This window comes from Anser cygnoides, chromosome 11, assembly GCF_040182565.1.
Source record: "Anser cygnoides isolate HZ-2024a breed goose chromosome 11, Taihu_goose_T2T_genome, whole genome shotgun sequence".
Lineage (NCBI taxonomy): Eukaryota > Metazoa > Chordata > Aves > Anseriformes > Anatidae > Anser > Anser cygnoides.
Window position 1 is genome coordinate 17118772 of NC_089883.1, and position 27637 is coordinate 17146408.

Sequence of the window (27637 nt, forward strand, 5' to 3'; positions counted from 1 at the left end):
AAGAAAGAAATGTAATGCAGTGCTGTGAAATATGCACCGTGAGAGCGTTCTGGCAGCAATTGACTAGAGAGTTTAAGTAATGGTTTTCTAAAACTTTGATTAATATTTTTTATATTCTAACTTAAGAAAGAACAAATTTCAAAGACCTTTTAATGAGGCCAAATGCTGTACTTCAAAATCTTGAAAACCCCAAACTGTATTTTGAGGTTGACTGTACTTACACTAAAGGATTTTTATTATTTCTAAGAAATTACTGCATCTTTGCAGACTGGCCAATACTATCCACATTTAGACCTGTATTTCATGACAGAAAATTCCCAGCAGCTTTTACAAATGAAAACAACTCATACCTGACTGTTTTTTAATAATAAAAACAAAATTTTAAAGACCCCTAGAATTAATCACTCACAAATTCTGATTTCCAAGTGGGAACAATTCCAGTAAGGCCAAATAAGTTGGCAAAAGCCCCCCCTACCCCACAAGGATAATAATAATAATAATAATAATAATAATAATAATAATAATAATAATAATAATAATAATAATAAAACAGACATGCTACTAGACTTTTCAGCATATACATTGTAGTGAAATATTTGAAAAGCCATTCATACTGACACTCCTGTTTTTCGCTATCTTTAAGAACAAGGCTCAGAGCTTGCAACAGAAGTTGTTCCTGTCTTTGTTTCCTCATATATACTAGCCAGTCTGCCTCTCTTCAAACATGATGGTGAAGAAAGGTCAAACAAATAAATCTATCAATAACAGAAAAATAGATTGAACAATGTAATTTTAACTTCTGCTGTAGAAATAAATCAGTGAAGAATTTCTGGCACGAAAGATAAATGCACTTAGACTCAAAACCAATATAAATTCACTTACTTAAATTATTTCAGACAGAAGCAATTATTTACTGCATAAATATAAAACAGCTAAAAAAATGCTAAGGTATCTAGTCAACATCACTATGAAAATCAAGAAACTGATTTTCAGACAAAAAAAAATCAGACTAGCAGCCACCTAGAGAACTTTTGCATATTTATATGAAAGTTATTCTTTTCCGTGAGTCATCCTATCAAATTACTTTAATCCCAAGTTGATCTTCATTTGGATGCATGCAGAATCCAGAGCAGAAATGAATACGCTAAAGGAAGCTCTCAGATGCACCCCAAAACCAGAGAAAATAGCCATTCTCTATCACCTTTCTGCTACCCAGGACCCCTGTGCTAGGTGAAGGACAGACAATTGGACCTTCACCCTGCCTGGGGCCTCAGTTTGCTGGGAGGCAACCGCATGTGCACTGCTAGATTGAGACCGAAGGGATACAGAACGCCAGCATCCCATACAGCCACATGTCAGGGAACTGGTATTATATAATTTAAAGACAAACTACAGGATGGCCTAGGTATCTTTGGACATTTTCTTAAGAAGGGTGAGACCTGACAAGTCAAAACTCACAATAGATGCAAACTATGATGGTACTGAAGTAATAAACAAGGTATTAATTTAACATATGCTAAATAATATTTCTATACAGCTCCGTCTGTCCCATTTCATGGTGCCATCCTCAGAAGAAATAAAAATAACCTAAAAATGTACTCAATCAAAAATATATTTCTAATTAAGTTTAAACGTAAATCCAGTTGCTGGTATAATGACTATTATGGACTTAATATCCTTGGTAGATTTAAACTGGTGTGCTGAATTTATTCAGAAGCATGAAACAACCAGAATCACTTCAGAAACACAAATCAAGGTCAATCACAATTTAAAAGTTAGCAAATGAAATTAGTTGTTATTATGGTTAACATTCTTGGATTAATCATAAGGCTGCATAAGTATCACTTAGCGTGATGTTTAGACCTAAAAATTTGCCTTGACATTTGGAATAGTACTTGTATCAAACTTTGGATTTGTGTTTAAATGAAATGCAAAATGAGAGAAATAAACAATGCTGAAAATGCATACTTCTTTTTCCCAGAGGAATTGTAATCTTGGATCTAAAGCCTGCAGTATTTTCTCTTTTGGTCCCTATTGTATTTCAAATGTTGCTCCAATCAAGATCAGTTTAAAAAGAATTTATCTCCATTTAAACTACTAACTAGATATGCTAAGAATAACATGTATAATTTTGCATTTTTTCTGTGTAACCTACCAACAAAACACATAGGAAAAACTTAAAATACTTTCATTTCATTAATTGTAAAATGTGTTAAGTGGTTAAATAAAAAAATATTTTTCTTTTAATCAATTAAACTAACTTAGGTAAAGCAAACTGACTAAAACTAGCTTTACTGTGTAATGTCAGCACTGTGTTCATATATCTGTCAATAGACAAAATTATTATTCTAATAAATGAGTAACTTTTGCGTGAGATTTGTCTTTCACAACAGCAACATTGTGAAGCAAGTCTAAGCTACTACCGAGGATTTAATCCTCACAAACAGCTGCCTAACAACCACACTTCTCTGAACAGGAACAAATTAAGGGCATCTACAAGACTCCAGCTGTGCTAATGAATTTTTCCTTCCACATCTACAAACAAGACTAAAATACCTGCAGGACTTTTTAAAGAATGTCAGTGTTCTTATGTCTCCATCCTAAGAAATAACTCAGATTCATATCATCTGTATTATTATTCATTTATCATTGTACCAGTTTTACAGATAAATATTCAGATTAAAATACCCAGCAGGAAAAATCAAGAAAAATAAAAGTATAAAAATAGAACATTTTTATTTCAAAACGAACTACAGAATAATATCTAACATCTGAAAAACCATTTATAAGACAACTCAAAAGGAAGAGGAGTTTGGGTTAGATTAAATACAACAGAAACTGCAATAAGTCCATGATTTCAGTACAGATTAGATTGCTTTCCTCAGCAATATACTCTAGGAACTAGCAGAGCAGCATAGCACAGTATCCTGTTTTGATCACTGGATTTTTTCACTGGGGGAATGGGGCTGTCTAATCACTGCAACAAATTCTCCATTTCTTGGTAAGGACATTTCAAACAGCAAAATGATTCTTCAGCCTGCCGCATACCTTAAAAATCTACCAAAGGGACCCAAGAAGTGAAATTAGGATGTCATCACAAGCATCCAAGCAAGTTAATGTCTAAAGCCTCTAACCAGCCTTAAAATGTCATTGCAAATCACAAAGAAGGTGAAACTCTTAGCAATAACAGCAGCAGCAAAACACCGTACAGGCAGCCAATTGCAGCTGCTCTTCAGGCACGCCGGTGCACATGCTTGTCCTGGCACCCGGGGCGTGCTGGGCACACGGACCCCCACGGAGAGCATGCAGGGTCAGCCGCTGCACCCTGCTAACAGCAGGCATGCACACAGAGAAATACTTCTCTGCAAGAAAGCACACAAGACATCATACCCCTTCAGGGGCATAATGCTCACTAAAACTTACAGTCAACTAAAAACTAGTAGCACAGGTGAACATCAGCATGCCCTACCTAAAAAAGGCAATTACGTATTAGCTAATTCTCACTTTCTGATGATCTCCCCCTTTATTGCTACTTCCATTTATTCATGCATTCCACAGTGCTTTATTCAACTGCCTTTAGTGCTTAGTGGCCTCTCTTTTCTCCTCTTTTGAGTAGTCTGCTACCCTGCCCTCCTGAGTTACTTTTGTATTTTGCATGCTGACATCCCCTGACCTCTAAAGTGCCGGTACAAATGAGTTGAGCCAATTTCACTTTATTGTCAGTACATGATGAGAAGAGAAAAAGCAACACATCTGAAAAAGGTTAAGACCAGAAAAGAATGGGAAAATGAAAGCAAGACTCAGCCCTTCTATAGCACTTTGCAGAATACTTCCTTGGACTTCCACCCCTGCTGCAGGTGGAAGTACACTGGGAATTATCTGCCTGACTCCGGCTTCAGCTTAACTGAAAACTTGCTGTGTGCATATTTATTGAGAGCAGGCTAGCATCAGCTGCCTCCAGAAAATATGCAGAGCTGGGCTTGTTCATATTGTAAATAACTGCAGTGCTCTGATTTCCGAGAAGAGTTCCTTCTTCCACAAGGGCTGATACTAGCAGGAAAATGTAATGTCTGTATTCGTTTAAACAAACAGCGTGCTTAAGATGAGGATTTTGGTCATTTCTCCAGTCTGATCAAAAAGTTACCCTACTAAAAATGAGAAAGAAGATATCTCAGGCGCTCTATCTCTTCTAAGGTTCAGGAAATGAGCTCCTCATAAATGTTTCAGCGAAGTCTCCCTCACTGGCATCCCCACAAAACATCAGCGCCGTCTCACAGGGAAAGGAGGGAACAGTTTCTCTGTGTCTGCACATTGTAGGGGTGGCCATCATTTGTAACACTGTGAGCCATATGCAACATTTGTCATAAGGCCAGCGACCATTCACCTTCATGCATTCACGCAATCAAAGGTTAGCCACACCGTACCTGTTGTTGTTAACTGACCATGAGGTCTGTGGGAGGAAATACTTGGTGTGTGCGTGCACGATGCCGAGTACGAGAAAATCCCTGTCGACCAATTGGACTCTAAAGTGCTACTGCTATAGCAGGTAGCTTGTGCAAAGCCAGGTTGTTTCAGTGTAATAAATATTTACAAACAGATGTAATGAACATTAGTGTGACAAGCTCATTCTACAAGGTAAGATGCATTTCACATCTCTCTCTGAGAGCTGATAATCTTATTCTTTCTCTAGTTCAAAGCCTTCTGCAGTGTGGAATAGGAGTTATGCAACATTTCTGGGTTGCAGATAACTTAACAAAAATCACTCATTTTTGATATATGCAACTAACGCTGAGTATTTCAGAGACTAACATCTGGGAAAGTGTAGCATGGTGATACTTCTTAAAGAACTGAAGGATGATTAAACAGGTTTTATTTAGATTGTGGAAACCAGGCACGAATCTCAGACCAAGTGGTAGCAGTAATACATGGAGAGAATAAAGAAAAGGGTGAAAGAAGTCCAAGACAGATACACATTTTAAAGTAGCTGCTGCCCCATCACTCTGTGGCTTATCATTACCTCACAGCTTTATCTTCCTGCCTGCTGTCTTAGCAAAATGGTAGTGAGAGGCACGGCTGTTACAAACCCCAGGATCACCCCCTTCAGACAGCAGACGTATCACTAGAAATAAAACCCAGATCTTTGTCAGCAATCCTGCAGACTCCCACCACTTGTAATCAGGAAGAATTTATACCTCCTAAAAGGACGTTAAGGATAGCACCACAGAGGCAGCTGTTGGATGATAACACAAGTACGCCAAGCACCAGCCAGCAGTCGTGCGCTGTGACAGTCTCCCACAAATATCCGGGGCTCGCAATAAGTCATTGTAGTAGCAGGTCATCCTATAAAGAGGTTTTATAGGCAAAGACCCCTCCAGCATTTTTAGGTGTGTCGTCTATGTTATAAGCCACAGGTATAACAAAGCCATTAGTACCACTAACTTCAGACACTGTGTGGGAAACTAGGAACATGGCAGCACCACCTCGTCTCAGACAACCCCGTGAAGCCCGTGGTATTCCCTCCCAGGCACTCTTTGGCCTCTGCCGAAATCTTACACATACAACAGGCTCTTCTCTGGTTATCTTTTCCCTTCTGAATAAACGTGTTTTTAATGAACCTCCCAGCTTAATGCTGCTCTCACAACTTGTCCACTGCCACAGCTGAAGTCACAGCAAAGTAGGAAATACAGGGTTTTCAGGTCCTGCATTTTCATATGTACATATTGCATGGAAATCCAGATCTTTCCCACAGGGGACACATCTCTTCATGCCTGGAGAAAACGAGGCATAAAACTTTTTTTTTTTAGGCCTTCCTGATGTCAGGATTTGTCCTCAGTAAGAATTTGCTTATAGATAACAAACAAAAGATATACAAACAAGATCACTTTGGAATACATATAGACATGGAAATTCTCTAACAGTCACTTATTAATAGATCTTAATACATCTCAGTGTATAATGAAGAAAAACAACAGTTCACTGGATCCTCCAACTACTTTGAGTTTGTCAACATATAAATCACATACATCTTTAAAATGTGAAACCTCTCATTTTTGTTGTGGATAAAAACAATATACTACAACAAAGAAGAGTTCTAAAGAGAATGTTTTAAAAAGCTCTTTCCCTTTTTGTAAAATAATTTCTCACTTCTGCTAAATCTTTTATTTTCAGTTTTATTCTATATGCCATTGCCTGAGCAGACCATAAAAAGCATTCAGTTCTGGGAGCACTTTGGAAAGATTTAGGCATACTAATTCCCTCAATTACTTCTTTAGATCTATTTTTAATCACAATTTTAAAACAATAAAAGTACCATTATACAATATTACAAAATATTTCAGTGTAATTCTGAATTAATTATGTAGCAGCAAGAAAGTCCATATTTATATGTCTGATTTCCACATTTAGCTATTTAAACTCGCATCATCCTTTAACATGAAACCTCAGAATAAACAACGGTCTTCCTTTTGTGAGCCTAATTATCAATACCTTGCTATTAATAGATGAATTTCATACATATAGATGTAATTACTCTAAATATTTGTATGCTTCAGATACAGACATGATCCATTATTATGTGTCTCAAATCTCTTTTGCAAAGGTTCTATGGCATGCAAGATGTTCATTTTACCGTTGGCTATGATCTCTTTTGCTTTGAAGGCCCCAAGAGTAGAGATTTAGAAAAAAGTCCTTAATAGGACCACACAGATGAAGACCCATGTAGCACAAGCTAAAATTATTGTTTCGGCAATCTCATTCCCAAAGAGAATTTCTACTCTTCAGTAAGGTAATGATTACACCAACATCACTTTTGTGACAACAGGACTCACCAAAGCACTCTAAATCAAGCAGTGCTAGCTGCTGACAGCACACACAGGCTCACGTACTCGTTTGCCCTGCAATGAGACCTGGCTTTTCAGCACCTGCATGCTACAAGTATCTGGACACTACACAACCCATTAAATCACAAATCGTTGCTACTGATTTCATTATTTCCTTAAACAACAAACAGCAAGGTCTTTGTACTAGAGATAGCTCTACAAGACTTTGTAATTAGAAGAAAAACAGTCATGAGAAAATATACTATTTTTCATACTATTAGCATCATTTTTAACAACAAAAGCTGCACATACTCAGTTCATTCTGTTGGTTTAGATAAAGCTAATTCCCCAAATTACATATGAACGTTTTAATTACATTATTTTTATTACCATGTAATGCCACACAACACAATGTCTCTCCACATTACTATTGATTTGTACATCATAAAGATAGCACGTATCTCCTATCTGCCTCTTTCATTCTTATCTTCAATAAAGGGTTTATAATTTAATATATTCTTTACCATTATTTTACTGTTTCTTAACTACAATACATTAGTTTGTCAGAGTGTAATTTGTTTTGACCAAATTTCCCTGAGTCATTTGAGAGGTGTAACATATTTTTGGTTTTGCAGCAAAGAATTTCTGAAAACATACCGTGACTTTTTAGGACTAACTCTAATCTATTGTAAACAGTATAAACAGCAAGAAATCTACCCCTATGTCCCATCTCCATTCATATTAACATTCTCTTTTCTTTCATCATTAGAATGGAAACACATCCTTAATTAAAAGTTAAGTTTGCCCCTATTGCACAGTTTTTTCTCTGAATTCTGTTAAATCTCTAAAGCATAATCTATACAAAATCTTTGAAACCATGATTACTATAAATTTTCTTAAAATATAAAACAAATACATTTGAACCACGACCAAAGAGAAGCAAATAAGTATACACCAATACTGCTTAAGTATCATTCGTGATACTAGCTTTTAAGTGATACAAACACACACATAATGTATATACATTTATTTCTTTTTCTAGTACTCTACTATAGTCACACAATCCAAATAATTCTGAGGATTTCCTAAAAAATAATCTATTTCACTGTGAATGCAACTTTAACATTCTAAGTATGAAAAAAGATTTTGAAAACATATCTCATTTTTCGTATTTACTCCTTTTCCAGTTAGTTCATGCGTCTTATGCAGGAGGCAATATTAAAATCTGAAATCAAAATATTTAACTAACATTTACTCAAGAATGAAAATGTAGGTATGCATCACTCATTATATAACCAATACCACTTTTGTTACGCTTGTCAGTGTAGGATTGCAACTGTAACATCATTAAGCACAATACATTTTCTGATTCTAACAAACAGATAAACCTAATTCAAGAGGGACAACTGTTTTATTAGGAAGATTCCCAGATAGGATAAATATAAAATACAAGGTACTTACAGTGAATTCACAGAAATCAATGCTATCAAGACTTTTGCTTCTGTGTATTCTCCCTTTTATTCTTCTTAAAGAAGGCTTTCCCTGACTTACACTACAGGTAGCACCATTGGGATTTTCGGAAGATGGAGTTACCCTGCCAAACAAAAAGAGACACATATCAGACAAAGAAATTATAATTTTATTTATATTTTAATATACATTTGCAATTAATACTTTTGCTTAAAGTAAATAATATACAAGAGAATAAACATATGGTCATGTTACACAAACAAGGGTCTCAATCCAAACTTTAGTTTTCAATCAGTAAGTGCCAAAATAAGACTACAAAAGCATGTAGAAACCTAGCTCCCATTAAATCTACCACTGCTTGCAGGTTTAGTCATCTGTACATTTTCTGTAAAAATGTAAGAAGTATCAAAAAAAAACAGACTACAGAGAAATATATTTTGAAAAAATAAAAGGAATATTTTTCCCTACTAATTCAGTGGAAAACTGAGTTCTGTGATATATGTTGATAGTCTGTCAGTTAAATCAGCAGGAGCCTGGCAGAATTTGGCTTTTGAGCTTTTCTAGTTTGAGCGCTAATGGTACTTCAGCTGCTCTAGTAATGAATAATGATGAACGATAACAAAATGAAAAGGATCTATTAAAGCCATAGAGGTAATATATTAAGGAAATACAGTTTATAAGTTATTTCATCACATTAGTAGTCTAAATATAGTCCTAAGGGAGTCTATAACTGAAATATTTTGAGTAAGTAAACCATATTTCAAGGAGCTTGTTGGAAGTTGTTACTGAGTAAAAGTGGGGTTAACAATTAACTAAATGTACTAAGTTTTGAAAGGTCGGTATTTTAAACACAAAACAGTCTCTAGTCAGTCTGACACCACATTAGGAATGCTTTATTTCAGCAAATACGCACACCTGAAAAAGGAAAAGTCTTACTGAGCAGATTGTCTTTTGGGGATAATTTCTCAAGTGCAGATGTAAGAGGCCACAAAAATTAATGTGTGCATGTGTGCGTACATACACATTTATCTCTATCTTTTTTGCATTTCCCAAGAATTTGGACAGCAGATCAGTGGTTTTCTCTGTAACCATTAAGATTCCTGTCCCCAAAAAAATTTATGTATATTTTTTCATTTTTGTTTTTACTTGGAATTAATGGCTTTGGTATGCACATAAGTGCTTTTCCAAATGATGAAGAGAGGTGGAAATGTCCTTACATATGCACATCACCAGAAAAGGACTTTGCATAGAGTGGGCTGCATTAACACAAAAGAAAAAATCCAAAGTACAAAATACAAAAAACACAGGCTGAATACACTTGCATGGTCACGGGGACTCTGAGGTCTATGTGAGGTCTGCTTCATTTGAACTTTTAAAATTTCTTATTCAATTTATAAAGACCTTAATATTTGTTAAATTACTGTGATACCAAATTGAGATTTTGTTTTCATATGGCTAAGTTTTTTGGTTTTTACACGGGCACACGTACACACACACACAACTTGCTATCAGTTCCCTTGACAGTACAGTAACTTGTTTTAGACATTTTTCTCCTTGGGTTAATTTACTTCTGGGCTTTCAACTGCAAAGACACATAGTATTTTCTAAATCATTACATAACTATTATATTCAGACATATATAAATTTCTTGCTCAAACTACACCAGCTTTTTGGTATAATTACATATGGATTGAATTGTGAGAAAGATGCCTGGCTACTACTGTACTACAATTGTCCACAGGAACTAAAAAAAATGCCACGGATTCCTTGCTAAAATGTCCTAAAGAATTACTAGGATAAATTTCCAAAGAGATACAGTTGCTCAGTTGCAACTCTTGTTCGCATACAAAGAGTGACACTCTCAGAGATGGTATACTTCAGTTGTATGAATGTATCTTTCGGACACCTTACAGATCTCTGCAAACACTTCTGGTAAAGTTAACCCAGATGTACATAACCATACATCTTCTGACTCCATGCCAAACACAGACCTTGGAGCCCACAAAGAGATCCACTGCTTTCACTTCAGCTAGATCTGGATTCAGTCTCTCTTCAGAGAACATTTGAGGGTTGCCTATTTCAGTACTTATCACTTGGTCATTACATCTTAATGTTCGCCTCTGTCCAATTAAATGCTTAACATGTTAGACTAATGACTTTCTTCCTTAAATTTAATAGAAAAGTTCTTGAACAACTGTAAGCTGCACTGGACTTTTCTTAATTTTGATTTATTTTTCAACCCCCTTGTTTTCGGGCCTTGCCTGTAAATGTACATCTGTTTTTAAATTTTAAGTCTTTTAATGTTTTCTCATACTAAGAAGACTTTCAAAAAATAAAAAGAACTAAGAAAAACGACATGTGAAAGACAAACATTTAAAAATAACAGGCTAATCAAAGTGATGTAGTTTGTACAAAGAACTAAACTAATGACGTATTTTGAAGGCCCTTCCACTTGGGAGCTCCATTCTTAAAAACCACTTGAAAAAACTGCAAGAGAGGAGCATAATTTGCTGCCTCTGGAATCCATCCATAATTTTGTTCAGCTGGAGAATAAATGATGGATATTACTTACTAGCTTCTATGGTTCCAAATCCTGCTTTAAAAATCACATTTAACTTCAAAGTATTATTTTGTGGGAAGGAATATCGCAGTTCATATATTGCCTTCATTTTTTTTATAAAATCCCTAACTTCACTGTGTCTTTCACAAATAAATAAAGCAATATTTAACCAACTAAAGGAAAACCTAATCAATATCACCAGTGGGAATCTGGAAGCTTTGCACTATATGCTGCTTAAATGAAGTAAGGCATCCACATGTACAGAAGGATGTTTTTTTGACTCTATGGTTGATTAGGAAATTTTGGGACAAATGTAAAGAAATTAAATATCAGCTTCTCCTGTGCGTCTGCTAATCCTCTAGTTCAAAGTGCAAAGAGAAGCACTAACAGATCTGAGGCAGACTTGGATCTGTGTCGCCTGCCCTCTCAGAACACTGGATGCAGCAACAAAACCCTCAAGAATTGCAGTAACAGTACAGCACTGCAGCAGCAGTTTCAGCTACTGGAAAATCCCACAAGGAATAAGACCCCAAAATGAACTCTATGAAGTTGTAATATAAACAGGAATGTTAGTTTCGGTGAGTCAAAATTCACGAAAAAAGGTGTTTGAGTTTGACTTGAAACTAAATTTCGCATAAATCTGATATACAGATTTTTTAATTCTTCTTACTTTTCAATCTTGCTTTGTGTTCTCAACGTTTCCATTGTAACTAGAGAAACCAAGTTTGTTTTTTCTTTTTTTTTTTTTTTAATGTACACTGAAACTATCATGCAATACTACAATTCTGGCATCTGGACCTCTAGCTAAAAAAAAAATTAAATTAAATTACTCGTGAAAGTTGACACATCTGATTACCTCCTACCTCCATTTTTTGTTTGTCTGGTTTAATTAAGACAAAATTTCTGAGTGAGTTGCTAAGTCACTGGCAGTAGTACAGGGGTACAGAGGAATTATCACAGGTGAGGGCAGGAAGATTTCGAAGAGCCCTTTTAAAATGTCTGCATCTCATCAACTAATACAAGGCAAGCACTCCTGAATCAAAGCTTAAGAATAAGATCTTCAAAGCAGCCTACACTTTTAAAAAGTTGAATATAGCATCCAGATCTTGGAAGGGTGTGAGCAGTTCTGAATGCCTTTTTTGAAATGTGCTGTTTCTGCTCATTGAAGAATGTGTTCAATATCCTGGAAACATAACAGCTTTATAGTGTGGCTTGTATGGGGACTCCTAAATTAAGGCACCCCTGTTCGCTAATTTCTGGAAATTTTATTCGAGTAAAATTGGATGACTCTGTAAATCCCACCTTGAGCCAGAGGTCCTTGTTTATTATCCACAACACTTAAAATGGTGTCATTGACCTTGCTAGTCCCTGATCAGCTATCAGATTACATAACTGTGACTCTGAATTATTTCTCTAGTTGGTAAAATAAGCAAAAACATTAATATACTTTCAGTATTTGTGTTCCACTGATAAACATGCTAGCCTAACAAAGTACTAGGCAACAGTTTCTTCGAAGTGCACCATCACATCAACGGCTAATGACTTAATACACACTGTAATGTAATTAGGTGGAATGTATGTAAAATAGCATAGTTTTTATTATTTAAAAAGGTACTTCTATGCTACTTGCACACAATTACAATTTATAACAAGCGTCAATATTACCTAACTTTTTTCTATAGCTAGACTTTGGCTTAAATGGCTAAACTAACATTATTTTAGAGAGAGCAGTTAGACTCAAGAGGTTTTAAAAATGCAGACAATTCTCTTAATATTTAGTGATTTACAGTTCGGAACTCTAATCTATAAGAAGTCTTCTTATAGAAGACTACCTATATAATTAAATGTCTTGAAATGAAACATTTTCTGTATTTGTTTTCTGAGTGTAGCATTAATGCTATAGCTAAGGCAGGGAGGACAAATCTTTGACAACGATACATCCTCAACAAGACTCACAGTGACATAACTACTAGTTTTCATATCCTGCAAGTAGTCTACCCATCTTAGTAAACAGCACCGAGGTACTTGTGGCAAATGGTTACTACAGATGGTCACACAATGTGTGAGTCTGAAACTTCTTTGAAACTTCTATCTCTAGAAGTCACACACATCTCAGCTGAGAGATGTGTAAAGTTTCTGTGTTTGTGCCCTCCTATTAGAAGACAGGCTTCCCCAGTACGACAGCGTGGATGTCAGCCGGGCTCAGCTGAAGGTGACCAGTATGCCTCCTGGCTCCATCAAAAGGCTGGAAAAGCTGAAAATGCTCCCACTGATCTGCCTGCAAGACCTAACATTTATAGTCACTCAGTATTTGTTTGGAAAAAAAAAAAAAAAAGCCTAATATGAAGCAATGACTAGCATCACTGAACAGTCACCTACTACACGTAATTCTTGTGTATCTGCAGATACCTCCAGGTATAAGCACAGCATCCTGCCTTCATCAGAAAAAGGTATCAGTTAATTTGCAACATGAATACATCCTTACAATGTGCTACACTGAGACCATTATTCCCATTTCAAGCAAATATTAACAGAACCAGTAATCAAAAATGGGTAACAGCCATTCTGGCGATCTGTATTTTTCCACATACTTCTGTAGAGACACCCAAGATGTTGAATCTTTGCTGCTTTATTTCTCTTATGTTGAGGTGATTTTTTTCCTTAATTTGATATTCTAAATATGATTCTCTTTAGAAGTGACACTTTTCTCCCTAGGGATAGTCCTAATGATAAAACAGGCATCCTTCATCATCAGCCTGAACTTTGAAGCAGAGTCCCCAGCCTGAACACAACGACCCTGAGTCAACAAAGCTTTTAGATCAGCGCTTAATTCCAGATAGGCTAGTTACTCTTCACTGATTTCAAGTATGTTTATTCATCTGCTTGAAAATAAATGTGCCCATGGAATATCTTACAAGAAGCAGCTATCATTAACATCCAGGCTTCTTTATCATGCATTCGCTTAACAATAGCACCAATAAGATCAAGCAAAATTCAAATTCTGTAGCGTACTGCTTCTGCATTCTTTTCTGCAACCTATAGATTACCTCAGTCAACCACCAATCATTTTTAAAAGATAAGGGAAATGCAAACATGGAATAGCCTCAGCCACTCCCATAATATTTTTTGTAATGAAAACACATCAGCAACTGAGCTTTTTGCCTTATTTCATGACTCCATTTTCCTTTGTGCCAAGGGCAGCAGAGGGAGCGGCCCAAGCAGAGACCTTTCAAAGCAGAGGCAAATGCTGTAAGAAACATGAGAATATTAATGGGAATTATTAGAGTTGCCAGAATATGCCCTGCTATTTTTTGTTTGTTTGGTTGGTTGTTTTTATTTTCCCCCGTTCCTTCTCCCTTTAGGAGAGAAATATTATTTTCAGTGTAGCAGGAAATTATGGTGCATTTGTATAGTTCCCCTTAACTACATGATTTATCATTTCCTATTCTAAAAGAATTTAGGTTGCAGATATCGGGATTCCAGTAAACATTGATGTCCATTTAGTGTTTTAAGGTGCTCCCAGGACAGCAGTTAGTTTTTCTTAAGTTCATTAGCAAATGCACTAATCCATGCTGCACTCACCCTTAAAAATAATAATAAAATAATAATAATAAAATAATAATAATAAAAGCTATCAACAGATGTTGACCAATAAAATCCTGCGTTGTCTTACCAAGATGAAAGAAACTGTCATACAGTTTTCAAGGTGTGAGTTACCACATTCCGAATTCTTAATTTTGTTTCTGTAATAACTGGTCTAGCTAAGGCACGGTGCTAGTATGAAGGTTTTACAATTTGAAAAACTCCATAAAACAACCCATTTCACAGTGGAAATTAGAGATTCAGAAGAAAAGTACTGATTATGTACCGCTTACAACTATTTTAAACATAATGCACCAGATAATACTCTACTCCAGGGGAAATAAAGGTAGTGCTCCAAAGCAGTATTACTGTACAACCTCAAAAAACAAAACCTTCTGTCCAGAAAGAAGTTCATCACAGACAGAAATACTGCAAGCTTCTCATGTTGCCTCAGCCCTGACCTGGAAGGAGGTTCCTGCTCTGAACAAAGACAGTTTATTGCCTTGATAGACTCTGCTAACTGGCAGCATTATGACAGTGGTTTTTGTACCCAGGTACAGCCCTCCCAGCAAGGCCGTTAAGAACATCCTACTCATCTCATTTAGGTTTCTATGTATTAGATTACAATGCCTCACAAATGCAGGAAAAGGTCTGAATCAGCAGTATGGGACTCCAGCAACTTCCTTCATCACCAGGTCCAAAATTCTCCTATCAACTAAACCTCCTCATAAAACAATCAAGCTCCACATTAAGCACAGCCAAGTTCCCATCTCCACCACTCTCCACTGCGAGCCTGTGGCACAGCTTCCTTCTATTCTGGCCAGCTCTCTCTTTTATATCCAGCTACTTTATACCAACTTACTATTAACCCACCATGAGATATCACTGTCCATCTTTTTTGCTTTCATTCGTACCTCTGCCTTCAAGCATCACAAACAGAACTTAGATTTTGGGAGGGAAAGCAGGAGAAAATTGGAGTGACAGATGCTCTATAAAGAGTGAACCATTGCTGGTACCTTTTTCATTTTCATTCAGTAGGATTCAGGTGGATTATCTCAACCAACAAAAAGATGAGCATTTTAACCCTTTTTTATTAAATTATGTCTTTTGCTTCCACTTTCAATATGTATTAAAACCTCAAAGAACTTGTGAAGCTGACTGGTTAAACAAAATGCTGTTTGTTTTGTTGTTGTTGTTGTTCTGTTACTAAATAAAAAGAAACAAAAAACAGCATCCTTTGATTATAAAATGAGTTGATTTATACATTTTCTTTATGCACCTTGGAGATTCCCAAAGAGCTAGTCCTGGAATATGCTCTTGTTTTCTATGTTGGAAATATACACGAATATTGCATTGATTTTAGTATTAATATACTCTTCACTCAAATATCTGCTTTTTCTTAATGGGTGATTTGATACAGACTAAGCTTTAAAAAAAAATTTACATGAAAAAGTATCCTTAAGCCTTTCTCTAAATGCATCAGAGAATAGCATTTCATACATGAGCAGAAATTCTATCCACAAAGATAATGCCTAATGCTATTAAAGTTCTCCAAGGAAAAGTGACTACATATTATCATGTCACCTATTAATAAGAATATCCCAGAGACATGATCTCAAATCTTAAATAATCTATACATATCCCTAAAATTAAGAAAAGAAATAATCTTATTTTTCCCTAACACTCTTAGTCAACTAAATCTTCGTAAGGCATAGCATTGCAGCAACATTCAGACAAGTTAGAAATGTTATGAAATGCAATGCTTATAGTACGTATTAGTGGGAATCCACTATCTTGTTTTGCTTTCCCTCAAAAAGCACATTAATATTGCCATGAAACTAGGCAATACAGAGGTGATCTAACTACAACTGAAGACATCAGATAGAAGTTGAATAATGTCCTTTCAGACTTTAAATGTACGCAAATATAAATAGCTTCACTTGAACATGTCAGCAAAGAAAAAATTTCCAAGGAGACACAGGAAATATAAAACATAAGAAGTGTTAGCATTATATTACCCATAATTAGACTTTCAAAAGAAGTAATATATCGATGTATGAAACATGCTGCTGCACACAGACAAGGAAAGCTTTTGGGGAAAATACAATAGGTATGGTAGTGGCACTTTATGTAACTTACATAATCAAAATCAAACCACTGCATACACTGTAAAACCTTTTGATTTGATTAAATGTAATAAAACTTAGCATGTCAACAGATTTTTGTCTAAGACTACGTTTGTACATTACAGTTAGTATGAACAGATTTGCCAAACTGCTTTTTTCGGCAAGTCATTGAGCAAGATTTGGAATTTACGACATAGCTTATTAGGTGCACAGTGTTTCTTCAAGTGATGCATTTCCTTGACATTGTGAATGCTAGCTGATAATATGTATACATATAGAGAGAGTGAGTATAAGACACGTTCTGCAATTAAGGTAATACCCATATTTGTTGCAACTGCCGATGTAAATGTTTCGGTTCACGGGTTACCTATTTTTAAGCAGTGTGACCTACCCTGCCTTCTATGACACTTCACTTTCCTTCCCTAGGAACGTTTAAGTCCAGTGAAAGAAAACCATATGAGCATCACCACCTAAAATGTCACTCTTAGTCTTTTATGGATAACAAATCCTCAGCGTACCAAATTCTTCCTTGGCATTTTCCCCCCAGAAAACCTGACTTGACAAGTTCACGGATTTTCTCCTCGCCATTTGCCCCGGCGGCGACACGCGTCCCAGTGCCTCAGCCGGGCTCCCAGTGCCCGGGCATCGCGGTGCCATATGCCTGTCGCTGCCCTACTCACCCACATTACACAATTACACTTTAATACATTTTTCACGGCATATTGTTGATTCAACCAGAAAAATCAGTTCAGCGCGCCCACCGGCAAGCCAAAAAGCCACCGACGAGGAAGGCGAGGCAGGATTTCGGTGCGACCTAGGGCTGCCCACAGCGCGGCCCGCCGGCAGCCCCGCACCGCTCCTCGCCCCCCGGGCGCCCCTCGGCGGGGTGCCCCTGCCCGGCGGCGGCGCCTCACCGGCAACCGGGACCCAAACCGGGGCCGGCCCGGCCGCCGGGACCCCGCCGGGGCAGCGGGGAGCGCGGCAGCGAGCGGGCGGCTCCGGGCGTGAGGCGCGGACAGCTCCTCGGGCGGCACCGGCGCCGCGCTCTGAGGCGACGGCCTCGCAGCTCGGCGCCGCGGGGATGCCGCCGGCGGCCCCGGGCCCGCAGCGGGTCCCGGCACGGAGCTCCCGGCCCCGGCGCCGGTCCTAGGGGGCAGCCCCCGCCCGCCCGCCCTGACACGGCCCGGCCCGGCCCGGCCCGCAGTGCCGCCGGCCCGCTTTGTGCCTACTCACCACAGCTTCCTCTTTAAGGGCATCAGACTGCCCCTGTTGGAGGCGGTCACCCCTATGGCCATCTGCAAGACAGTCAGGTATTTCTGATACTTCATTTTGCCGTCGCCCCCCCTGTCCCTGCCTCGTCCCCGCCGCCGCCACCGACAGAGTCTCTCCAGCCGCTGCATGCAATCATCAAATTTTTATTTCCAGGCATCTGCCGTCCCTGCGTCGCGCTCCTTCCCCTCCTCCTCCTCCTCTCCTCCTCCTGCCGCGCTCCCTCTCTCTCTGCCCCCCCAGCTCACGCTCTCCTCCTCCTCCTCCTCCTCCTCCTCCTCCTGCCGCACTCCCTCTATCTCTGCCCCCAGCTGACGCTCTCCGCCTCCCGCCGCGCTCCCGCCATCCGTGCCCGGGCTGACGCTCTCCTCCGCCTCCCGCCGCGCTCTGCCCTCCCCCCGGGCCCACGCTCCTCTCCTCCTCCTCCTCCTGCCGCTGTCGCACTCCCTTTCTCGCAGCCCCCCGCCTGCCGCCGCCCCGTGCCTCTCCCGCCGCGGGGCTCCCGCCCGCCCCGCGCTTCGCCCCCTCACCTGCGCCGTCCCCCCGCTAGGCCCGACGACCCCCCGCTGCCCCCAGGCCGGGCCGCAGCCGCTCCTCCCCTGCCCCGCAAGGCGAGCGGCCCTTAACCGCCATCTCTGCCCGCTGCCGGGCACCGAGCCGCCGCCGCCCGGCCCGGTTACCTGGGCTCTCCCTCCCCGGCCCATGCGGCGCCGCTGCCGCTCTGCCCTCCGCCATCAGCGGGGCGCCATGCCGCAGCCCGCCGCCTGCCCGGCCTCGCCTCGCCTCCCGGCAGCGCCCCGAGGTAGCCCCGCGTTATTTGCGCCCTCGCCTCCCGGCCGACATTGTAGCTTGAGGTTGGCGGTCACCGAGCGGCGGGAGGGAGACGCCTCACTGCCCGCCGGGGCGGCCCTGCGGAGGCGGCGAGGGGAAAGGCGAGCGGCAGGGGCGGTGAGGTCAGGTGAGGGGAAGGTGAGGATGGAGGTGAGGGAAGGGTGAGGGTGACGTGAGGCTGAAGGTGAGGGTGAGGATGGAGTTGAGGGTGGAGGTGAGGTGAGGATGGAGGTGAGGTGAGGATGGAGGTGAGGTGAAGGTGAAGATGAAGGTGAGGTGAGGATGAAGGTGAGGTGAGGATGAAGGTGAGGTGGGAATGGAGGTGAAGTGAGGATGAAGGTGAGGTGAGGGTGAAGGTGAAGATGAAGGTGAGGTGAGGATGGAGGTGAGGTGAGGGTGAAAGTGAAGATGAAGGGGGGGTGAGGGTGTAGGTGAGGTGAGGGTGAAGATGAGGATGGAGGCGAGGGTGAGGTGAGGCACGGCATGGAGGTGGCTGGCTGCTCTGGGCTGGCAGGACAGTGCAGCAGCGGGAGCAGCACCTCCAACCAAGCCTCCTTCAGGAAAAGGCGCGGGGTGAGGTGGCTGGAGTGCAGCTCCCCACTGCAGCAAGACCCCTAAGTGATGGGGTTGTGAAGTCACCTATAAAAAGCCTACTGAGCCCACAGGAAAGAGAGGACAAACCTCCCCTCCTGACATTTTTTTCACACACAAGGAAAACTGAAGTGTGTTTGAAAACCAGATAGGAATCAAATGTTTTTTACAGGGCTACCCACCTTCTGGGTACTTCAGCAAAAATCACTGAAAGCATAACTGTGTAATGGCCTTATGTGTGACAATTATTACAACTTTAATCTGTTCTTTGCCCTACTACTCCAGTTCTGCATTAAGAGCTGTAGAAGATCCCACTTTTGACAAGCGCTTTTGGAATTCATTCAAAATATGATCAGAGAGACCCATTCAGTGCAGACATCCCTGAAGTGAAGGGCAGAAGGCTGACCTGTTGATCAACAGCAGTTGAAAATATTTTGGCTAGAAATAGCTGGTGACTGTGCTTTGGCAGGAAGCTTCAAGGTATCCTTAATTCACATTTGAAACGCTGTCAATCTAAAGTAATATGGAAAACCCACTAAAACAGGTCAAACTTTTTCTAAGCTGTTCTGTAGGTGTTCTGATATTTATGTGAAGAAATAGTATATTTTGGCTGTTCCTGCACTGCTTAAGTATGTAGATGTAGATATTCTGCAAATTGCAGATACGAGCAAATCCATGCTGAAGCGACAACTTTCATTAAGAGGCTGTAATATAATATGTAATAAATATGAATTGTAATATTTACCCAGAGTAGATGTCCCAGGCAGGCACCATCAGCTAGGAAAAATACTGTGAACATTGTCACCTTGATTATTTTTTAATGTAATATATATCTTAAGACTACAGCAGGCAAGAGTACAGAGAAGGTAAATATATTACTTGTAAACACATCAGATTTGAATTAGAAACATATGATAAGAATTGTTTTACTGTAGTTAACGATATGGACAGCTTTGCATTTTCAGCGTAGAAATGAGATGTGTAAAAATGTCCCAAAATTGTATGTTTAATTAAATATTTAATTTATATTTAATTAAAAATTCAAATGCCAGCTCTATGGCCACCCGCACATCAACAACACATGAGATTCTACTTATGGGTTTCTTTGTCTTTTGAGAGATCAAGCACTAAAAGCAATGAGGGATGGTTAACTTGAAATGATTAGGAAGGTTAAGGAGTAGGAACTAATTTTTGTCTTTAAACAATGCTAGTACTACACTATCTTCTATAGACAGAACATCAAATCTGTTTGAAAACCCATGGAGATCATTTTTTGCCTTAAAATAAAAAAACTATGAAAACAACACATTGTTTTCTCCTGCTGTGCATCCAGTCATTACTTCACCGAAAAAATGCTTGCTGCCCACACAAGTTATGAGAGAATGAGTGTGGGCTGGATTTTACTCTCACCATCATTAGCAGAATGTTAGCTACATTATAATTGAAATAGTCATTTACACTTGTGCAGTCCTATTGAGAAAATCATTTACACCTTGAAATGCTAGGAAATGCTGACTAAAAGGATGAGACTGTATTGTTTTGAATATCACAATTCAATGTGAAAGTTATACCTCTCAGAAAAATATATATCATCATCATCTCATATTGAAACTTTTAAGATAAAAATCTACTCTTCATCTATTTGTAGTGGTAGAATTTTTTTAGATAAGAGAATCTAAGGATACAAGGGAAGCAAAGTTTATTTGAAAGGTGATAAAACAGGGAGAAGCAGGTAAGCTTTGAGAGTCCCCAAACATTGCTTTTCCCATTTTTATAGTGGCAGATTTGGGACATACATTTATTTTAAGCGTTTATATACAAAGGTGTTAAGAAATGTGCCAACAATGCTTTGCATAAAGACTTAAAATGGAACCTGGCTGCATATTCAGATCTTTATTCAACATTTTGAAGTCTGGTTAGCGATTTCTATTCTTAATTCAATAGGACTTCCTAATTCTTTTTAAATTAGCAAAATAATTACTGCTATTTCAGATTTAGCTCTATAGTTTTCAATGATTATACTGTTAATCTGGTACTAACAAATTAACTTTTGTACTGTTTATATATCATCAGTAGTTCTTGATGTATGTTGCAGAGAAAAAACGTAATAAAGAAATGTTATCCTCTAGCTTTAATTGCAATTATTTCTATTCTCTCAGACCTGTTCCTTCTTAGTGCTACTCCATTATATATCTCCTTTAAGAACATCATATTTTAAGCACATATTTTTTATATAGCTGAAAAAGTAAAACAGTCCTGCCTTTCTTGCCTTTCAGATGGAGAGCCTATTTTTAACAGGAGTCAGTCAGCCGCTTCCAGATTAGGGTAAGCGTCCAGACATCCCACTGTTACCTCTGAGGCCTGTGTGGACCCATTAGCTGAGTTAAGGCCACAATTTATGCAGCAGATATCCCTGCAACAGAGGCAGTCTGGTCATATTTGCTGTTGTCTTTGCAAACTCATTCTGTCTGATGAGATACACTCTCCTTCACTACAGAAAGATGAAAGCTGCTTACATTTTTTTGAACCTAGCATACATTCAAAACACAATTCAAGTCCAATTTAATTACTTCAGGTTAACATAGATGATTCATAGCATGTTTGTTGGTTGCTTTTTTTTTTTTTCAGTACAAAATCACGCGGAGACATAATAATTTCTTAATTCTATTTGCTTAGGTAACTTAACTGCAGACTTTACCTTAGAACAAACTCTATAATACATCTTTTACTTGCAATCGTCAACACCCCTTTTTCATCTGAAGTCGGTCCCTGGTATGACCTTCCAATGCACTTCGTGGCTCTGGAAGAACATACTGCTCTTTCAGTTACAAGTTACAATATTAGGATGACTGGTACACTTGAACAGACGTGTGGCTGCCCCACATTCCACTCATAATAGTATGTTTATACTAGCATGATGATGTGTATAGCAGATAGATAGACAGGCCCCAAGAAGCTGGAGGTTAATGCCAGTATGTGTTATCGAATGCGTTATCGAATGTGTTATCGCCCATGCGTTGGTGTTTATAGGTGGGGAGTGGGCTGTTGTCAACAGTGGGAGTCAGACTGGCTGCAACTTAGAGAATGCCACTTAGACAGCTGTGCATTGGCAGCTCCTATCAGCTGCAGAGCACTAAGAATAAGAGAGTGTAATGGTGGTCTACCTAATGCTATCTTCATTCTAAGCTTCGTCCATCATCTTTTTCAATCTTAGTATTGTTAGAATATATATGAGATTTCAGATAGTGCAAAACAAGACTTTACAGTATTATCTACTTCTGCTGATTTATATGTGATTTAAGTAATCTCATCATTTATCTTCCTTTCCTTTATCATTAGCACATCACACATCCCTGTAGTGCCAGTTGTCACTAGCTGCCATTCTTTCCAAACTCTCACCTGCATCACTCAGTCTTGACTAAACTCACAGGAGGTGGAGAAATTAAGGTCTGACCCAAAAGACTCTCTGGAGACATTACAGAAATGCACTTTTGAAAGTTTAGGGTACACTTGATATATATATATTTTTTTTTAAGATAATGTATTTTTTTCTGCAACAATGTGAGGAGGAAGAAACCATATCTTTAACTGGTATAGCTGTGCTGGCAAAAGAGCAAAAATATTCATTTTTACTGATTTAGCTTATTTTTTTCAGCAAACCTGCATAAGCTACACTGTCTGGCAAAAATAAATAGGTAGATAAATATCTTACAAGAATAAAAAGCATTGTCGTTGGTAATATAATGGCCACATCAGCAACTTTTGAGGGTAGATTAGGTCTTAATAGTAAATTTTAACCTCTCGGGTGCATTCATTTTTTAGTCTGTCAAAACTGTTTTAGAGCTAAAGCAGACATCAAATAAACTTGTTGCTGTTTTATGGCATATTAACTAGAATATTTTATTTGCATTTTAGAATAGTCTTAATCTTTACTCTGCATAAAACAAAGATTTTTCATAACATTACATTGTTCATTCCATGTTTCTCAATACTGTGCTACTGTGTAGATTGAAGAATTGACATTTTGTTTGTTCGTAGAATATACCCATTCCCCTTGCTGATTTCTACTGTAATGACTAATAAAAAAGTCTTGAGATATGCTAGTCATATTCTATGCTCCTGTTGCATTTCATGTGATTAGAGAACTTCTTATTACACAGTTTAATTGGTGAAGTGTCACTGTGAAATTCCAGAGGCTGATACAAGACTGACATTAAAACATGACAGTAGATTACTGATCTCCTGGTTACTAATAGAATTCTTTTTCATCATTACTTTTTTAATAATAGTGTATTCTGTTATTTTTTACAGTTAGTCGATTATAATCATAATATTAATGAAGATTTCTTTTAACTAGCAGCGTTAGTGCAGATACCTCAGTAAAGACAGCTTCTGAAACAGACTTTCTTGCCATTTCAATGTCATGTATCAGCTTCACATGTCCCATTTTTCTTTCCAGGAAAACAAATAAAAGGATCATACTTGTAAAGCAAAAGAGTTCCTTAGAATCTACAGGTATGTCAGATATGGTGCTCCAGCAGTTATTTTCTTCCTCCTCAAAAGTAAGAAAACAGTGTTTGTGTGTTTCTATGTTTCCAATTTATGCATTTACAATATGTAATTCTGTGACTTTTTTTTTTTTTCTATTATCTACTAGAGCTTTTCTATACCCTTTTTTGATGTATTTATGATATATAATGGAAAGCCTTTTTCTGGTCTGTTACTGTTTCTTCCATACTTAACTGCATGTTACATGAAGATCTATAAAGATACATGTAGTATCACTGTAAAAACAAAACAAAAAAATCTTGAATTTTCCTCTCACTTTTTACTGCTCAATTGATCATCTACAATAGGCAAAGTTTTCACATTTCTCTGAAGTGTCTTTATGACAGGCTAGCTTGACTGATGACAGAAAAATATGTGTCTACATGGATATGGTAATAAACTGACACAGTCATTTTGAATTAACTTACATTTTCTGAAAGAGTTTTTCCTGGTCATTCATTTGATCTGCCAAAATAAAAATAGGTAAATAATTTTGTTTGGAAGAAAGAATGTTCACTGTGTTTTCTCAGAAGAATATCCTCACAGAAAAAAAATAGTTTTATTTAACTGTGGTTTATCAATAATAAAGGACTATCTAGAATAAGCTATTGACATTTTTACAAGAAACTTGCAAACAAGAAGATATCCCCATTTCACTATAGCCAGGACTATTTAGTAATGGATTCCTGTATGAACAGTGTTAGTGCTGTTCTGCGGGCTCTGATGTGTAGCTTCTTTACACTATTACTATCAAATTTCAGGTTACTGCAAAAATAAGAATACTATTAAAGCCAAGAATTCTGGCTAGAACAAAGTGGACCTGTACTGCTACACCCTACATTACTTTTACATTTACCCATTTCTTGCAAACTTGTAATTTTAAGTTTTTACTTTTAAAAAAAGAAAACCACCTTAAGTCAAGATTATCCAAATATCACATTATGCCTGACAGACATGACCCTGTCACAGGATAAAATAAGCTTAATGTAGAAAAAGATAAGCATATGCATGAATTCCATTAGTGCTCTCTGATACAGATTATTCATGTAGAAAACTACTGGAGGGAAGAAGTCACCAAGCACACAATTTCAATATGAGATGCAACAGAAAAAGAAGTGTAAGTAACATCACTTCCCATAAAAGATTCTAAGAAATATATTACCATCTGCAACACATCACAACTTCAGTACACAAAGATCTAATTAATTAGTCTTGCTAACTGCATATTGTTAGAACTGAGAGAGTATGTAACTCTGAGGTGAGGTGTGACCAGACCTTGCTATCATTCTGGGAGGTAGTTGCTAATAGGTGTCATTTTTAGATGATATGCCTGATGGGGAAGCCTCAGAGCACACAATGCTTAAAAGAGAAGACAAAATTGTGAATAGCAGGCAATAATGATGGTTCCCTGGTGTGGAATTCTGAAAAACAAAAATGTAAAATATTGGGAGACTGAGGAAAGGTTGTATTTCTGAACTATTGTGGTAGATGTTATAGAACCTCTGTGAAAAACTTGGGAATGAGGACTGATTTGTAAGACTCTGCCCAACTGTCTATAAATAATACGTCTCTACATTTCCTTTACATCTTTAAATTTGAATAGTGAGTTCTGTGCAAGCTAGCTGTACATATCAGGATAAATAAATCAAAATGAGAGAGAGGAGTACTAAAATTTAAGGAGCTTCTTGTGCCAAAATATATGCATGCCACGTTTTGTAAAGTAATAATAATTTAGACCTTTATTTAGTTTCATTAATATCTTTGATTAAATCCTAATGGAAATGTTTCCACATCCATGAGACTGTAAAGCCTGAAGGCCAGCTGAGTGTTACAGGAATACATTGAAATCATTCAGAATGCTAGTTAAAGGCTGTTTTATAAGTCCAGTTGTATATTTGTGCACTACTACACATATGAAACCCATTTTTCACTTTGTGGAAAGAAGCCACTCTCATTACAATCTGTATGACTTTTACACTATACTATTTTAATCAGATTACCACTACAATGAGAATTAATGTAATAGGATTTACTATAATTAGAGGCAAGTATACAGTAATCTACAATGAAAAGAACACAAAACTGTTAGTGGAGATCAATAGAGGAATATTGTTTATGCTGATAATATAATGGTTTTTAAATCACATTAAGCCTGATTTTAAGCAGATTTTTTTTTGACAAACTTTACTCAAATGATTTCAACCCACAAGGGTTAGTAATAGTCAAGTATTACTTTTGTCTGAGACAGAGAGAAGTGGAACTAAATAAGAACAGATAAAACCTAAAGGACTGCAAGCTACTCATTTCATTGTCCAGCCTGAATAAAAGACAAAATTAAAAAAAAAAATAAAATTAAAAAGTATGAATGATAAAATAGTGATAAACAAGGCTTTTAAAACATAATGATTCAGACTTTAAATTACGGTTTAAAACCTGTAAGAATTCAATATTTATCAATGTTAATATTTACCAAATGCTCCTGTAATTCCCATGTAAGAAAACCTATATGAGGTTTTGGTAAAGATTGCAGATCTTCCCAAGTGATTATACTGTTGCTATATTCCTGTCTGTTGTAAAATCCTGATAGATCATAAACCTTGAGATACCCACAGTAAGCCTAGCAAGTGGGAATGAAGAATTGAAAAGGTGGTGAAAGATAAACCAACTAACAAAATCTTGATGCTGTGGGGAACTTTTTTGAGGATCTGGGACAACACCTGATGAGAGAACCATCTTGACCAGAGGCTGAAGGATTGGTTACTAAGGCTCATGATAGTTTATACCAGCACAGCGATGCATATAGCAGATAGACGGACAGACCCCGAGAAGGTGGAGATTAATGCCAGTGTGTGATCAAATCTTGGCCCGTGCCTTGGGTTTATAGGCGGGGAGTCGACTGTTGGGAGACAGACTGGCTGCAACTTAGAGCACGCTGCTGAGACAGTTGTGCTTTGGGAGTCCCCATCAGCTGCAGAGTAGCTAAGAACAAGTGAGTGTAATGCTTTCATCAGTAATTAGCTCATACCACAGCCTAGTCTCCCTATGGGAGACATTGGGTTAGATTCAGAATACAGTAGTGAGTTACAGTTTTTATATTCAAAATTATTGAAAATCAAATAGGACTCTTTTGTAGAGCAAAAGTTATTCATACTGTTACGAATTTGCAAGATTTGATATTTTAGTTACTGCATTTTTAATTTTAAGAACACATCAGAGGTAGCATTAGTAACATTCCAGGGAGGTAAAGACCTCCCATTAAGTGTATGTGTATAATTATAAATATCAGCTTCAAGAAACCCTTGAGCCAAAGTTTAAAAAAAGATTCCATTTTTGAGAGTGTAGCTTCAGACAATATATAATATGTGTGGGTGGGTATCCCACATTCTTGTTCATCTTTGAAAATATTGGTCCAAATAAATATATTTTTTTTCAATAAAACAATGTGGTAAAGATTTTAAATACGTCATTTAAATAATTAACAACTGGATTGCATTCTTTCAGGGATGTGGCATTAAGTACTTAAAACATTTTTTCTCTATAGTTTCCTTCAAGACCATCTAATACAAAATAAGGAGTGGATCTGTTCATTACAGACACAGGTATCTTTGGATATCGTATATATTTTTTCTACTTCTACTTTGGCTACATAGGGGATTTTAAATCCTCTTATCTTTTTTTACTAACTGGTGTCAAAACTTTTCCAGCCTCCAATAAGTTGTTTATAAATGATGAAAATTCATGTGCAGATCAACAATCTTGCTACAAACTCGATTTTTGTAACAAATAAGCAATTTTCTATCCTCTTCCTCAGAGAAGACACAATCAATTCTATCTTCTCTTCT

General features: G+C 38.1%; 1 protein-coding gene and 1 long non-coding RNA gene across 6 annotated transcripts in view; one reads left to right on the top strand and one right to left on the bottom strand.

Annotated features, from left to right (window-relative positions):
* Nucleotides 1-18544, bottom strand: part of TJP1 (tight junction protein 1) — a 164165-nt gene extending 145621 nt beyond the window's left edge. For all 5 annotated transcript variants that reach the window (XM_048060266.2, XM_048060263.2, XM_048060261.2 and 2 more), the window contains exons 1-3: nt 18506-18544; nt 17790-17950; nt 8280-8412 (exon numbers count right to left, since the gene is read on the bottom strand). In XM_048060266.2, coding sequence (XP_047916223.1) covers nt 8280-8412; nt 17790-17950; nt 18506-18529 — 318 coding nt within the window. In that variant the 5' untranslated portion in view covers nt 18530-18544. The remainder of the gene's footprint in view (nt 1-8279; nt 8413-17789; nt 17951-18505) is intronic.
* Nucleotides 18545-18662: 118 nt separating this feature from the next.
* Nucleotides 18663-26370, top strand: LOC106033795 (uncharacterized). The gene is made up of 4 exons (XR_010834271.1): nt 18663-18794; nt 19533-19727; nt 21524-21572; nt 23707-26370. It is a non-coding gene; the product is annotated as an uncharacterized lncRNA (long non-coding RNA).
* Nucleotides 26371-27637: the final 1267 nt, after the last annotated feature.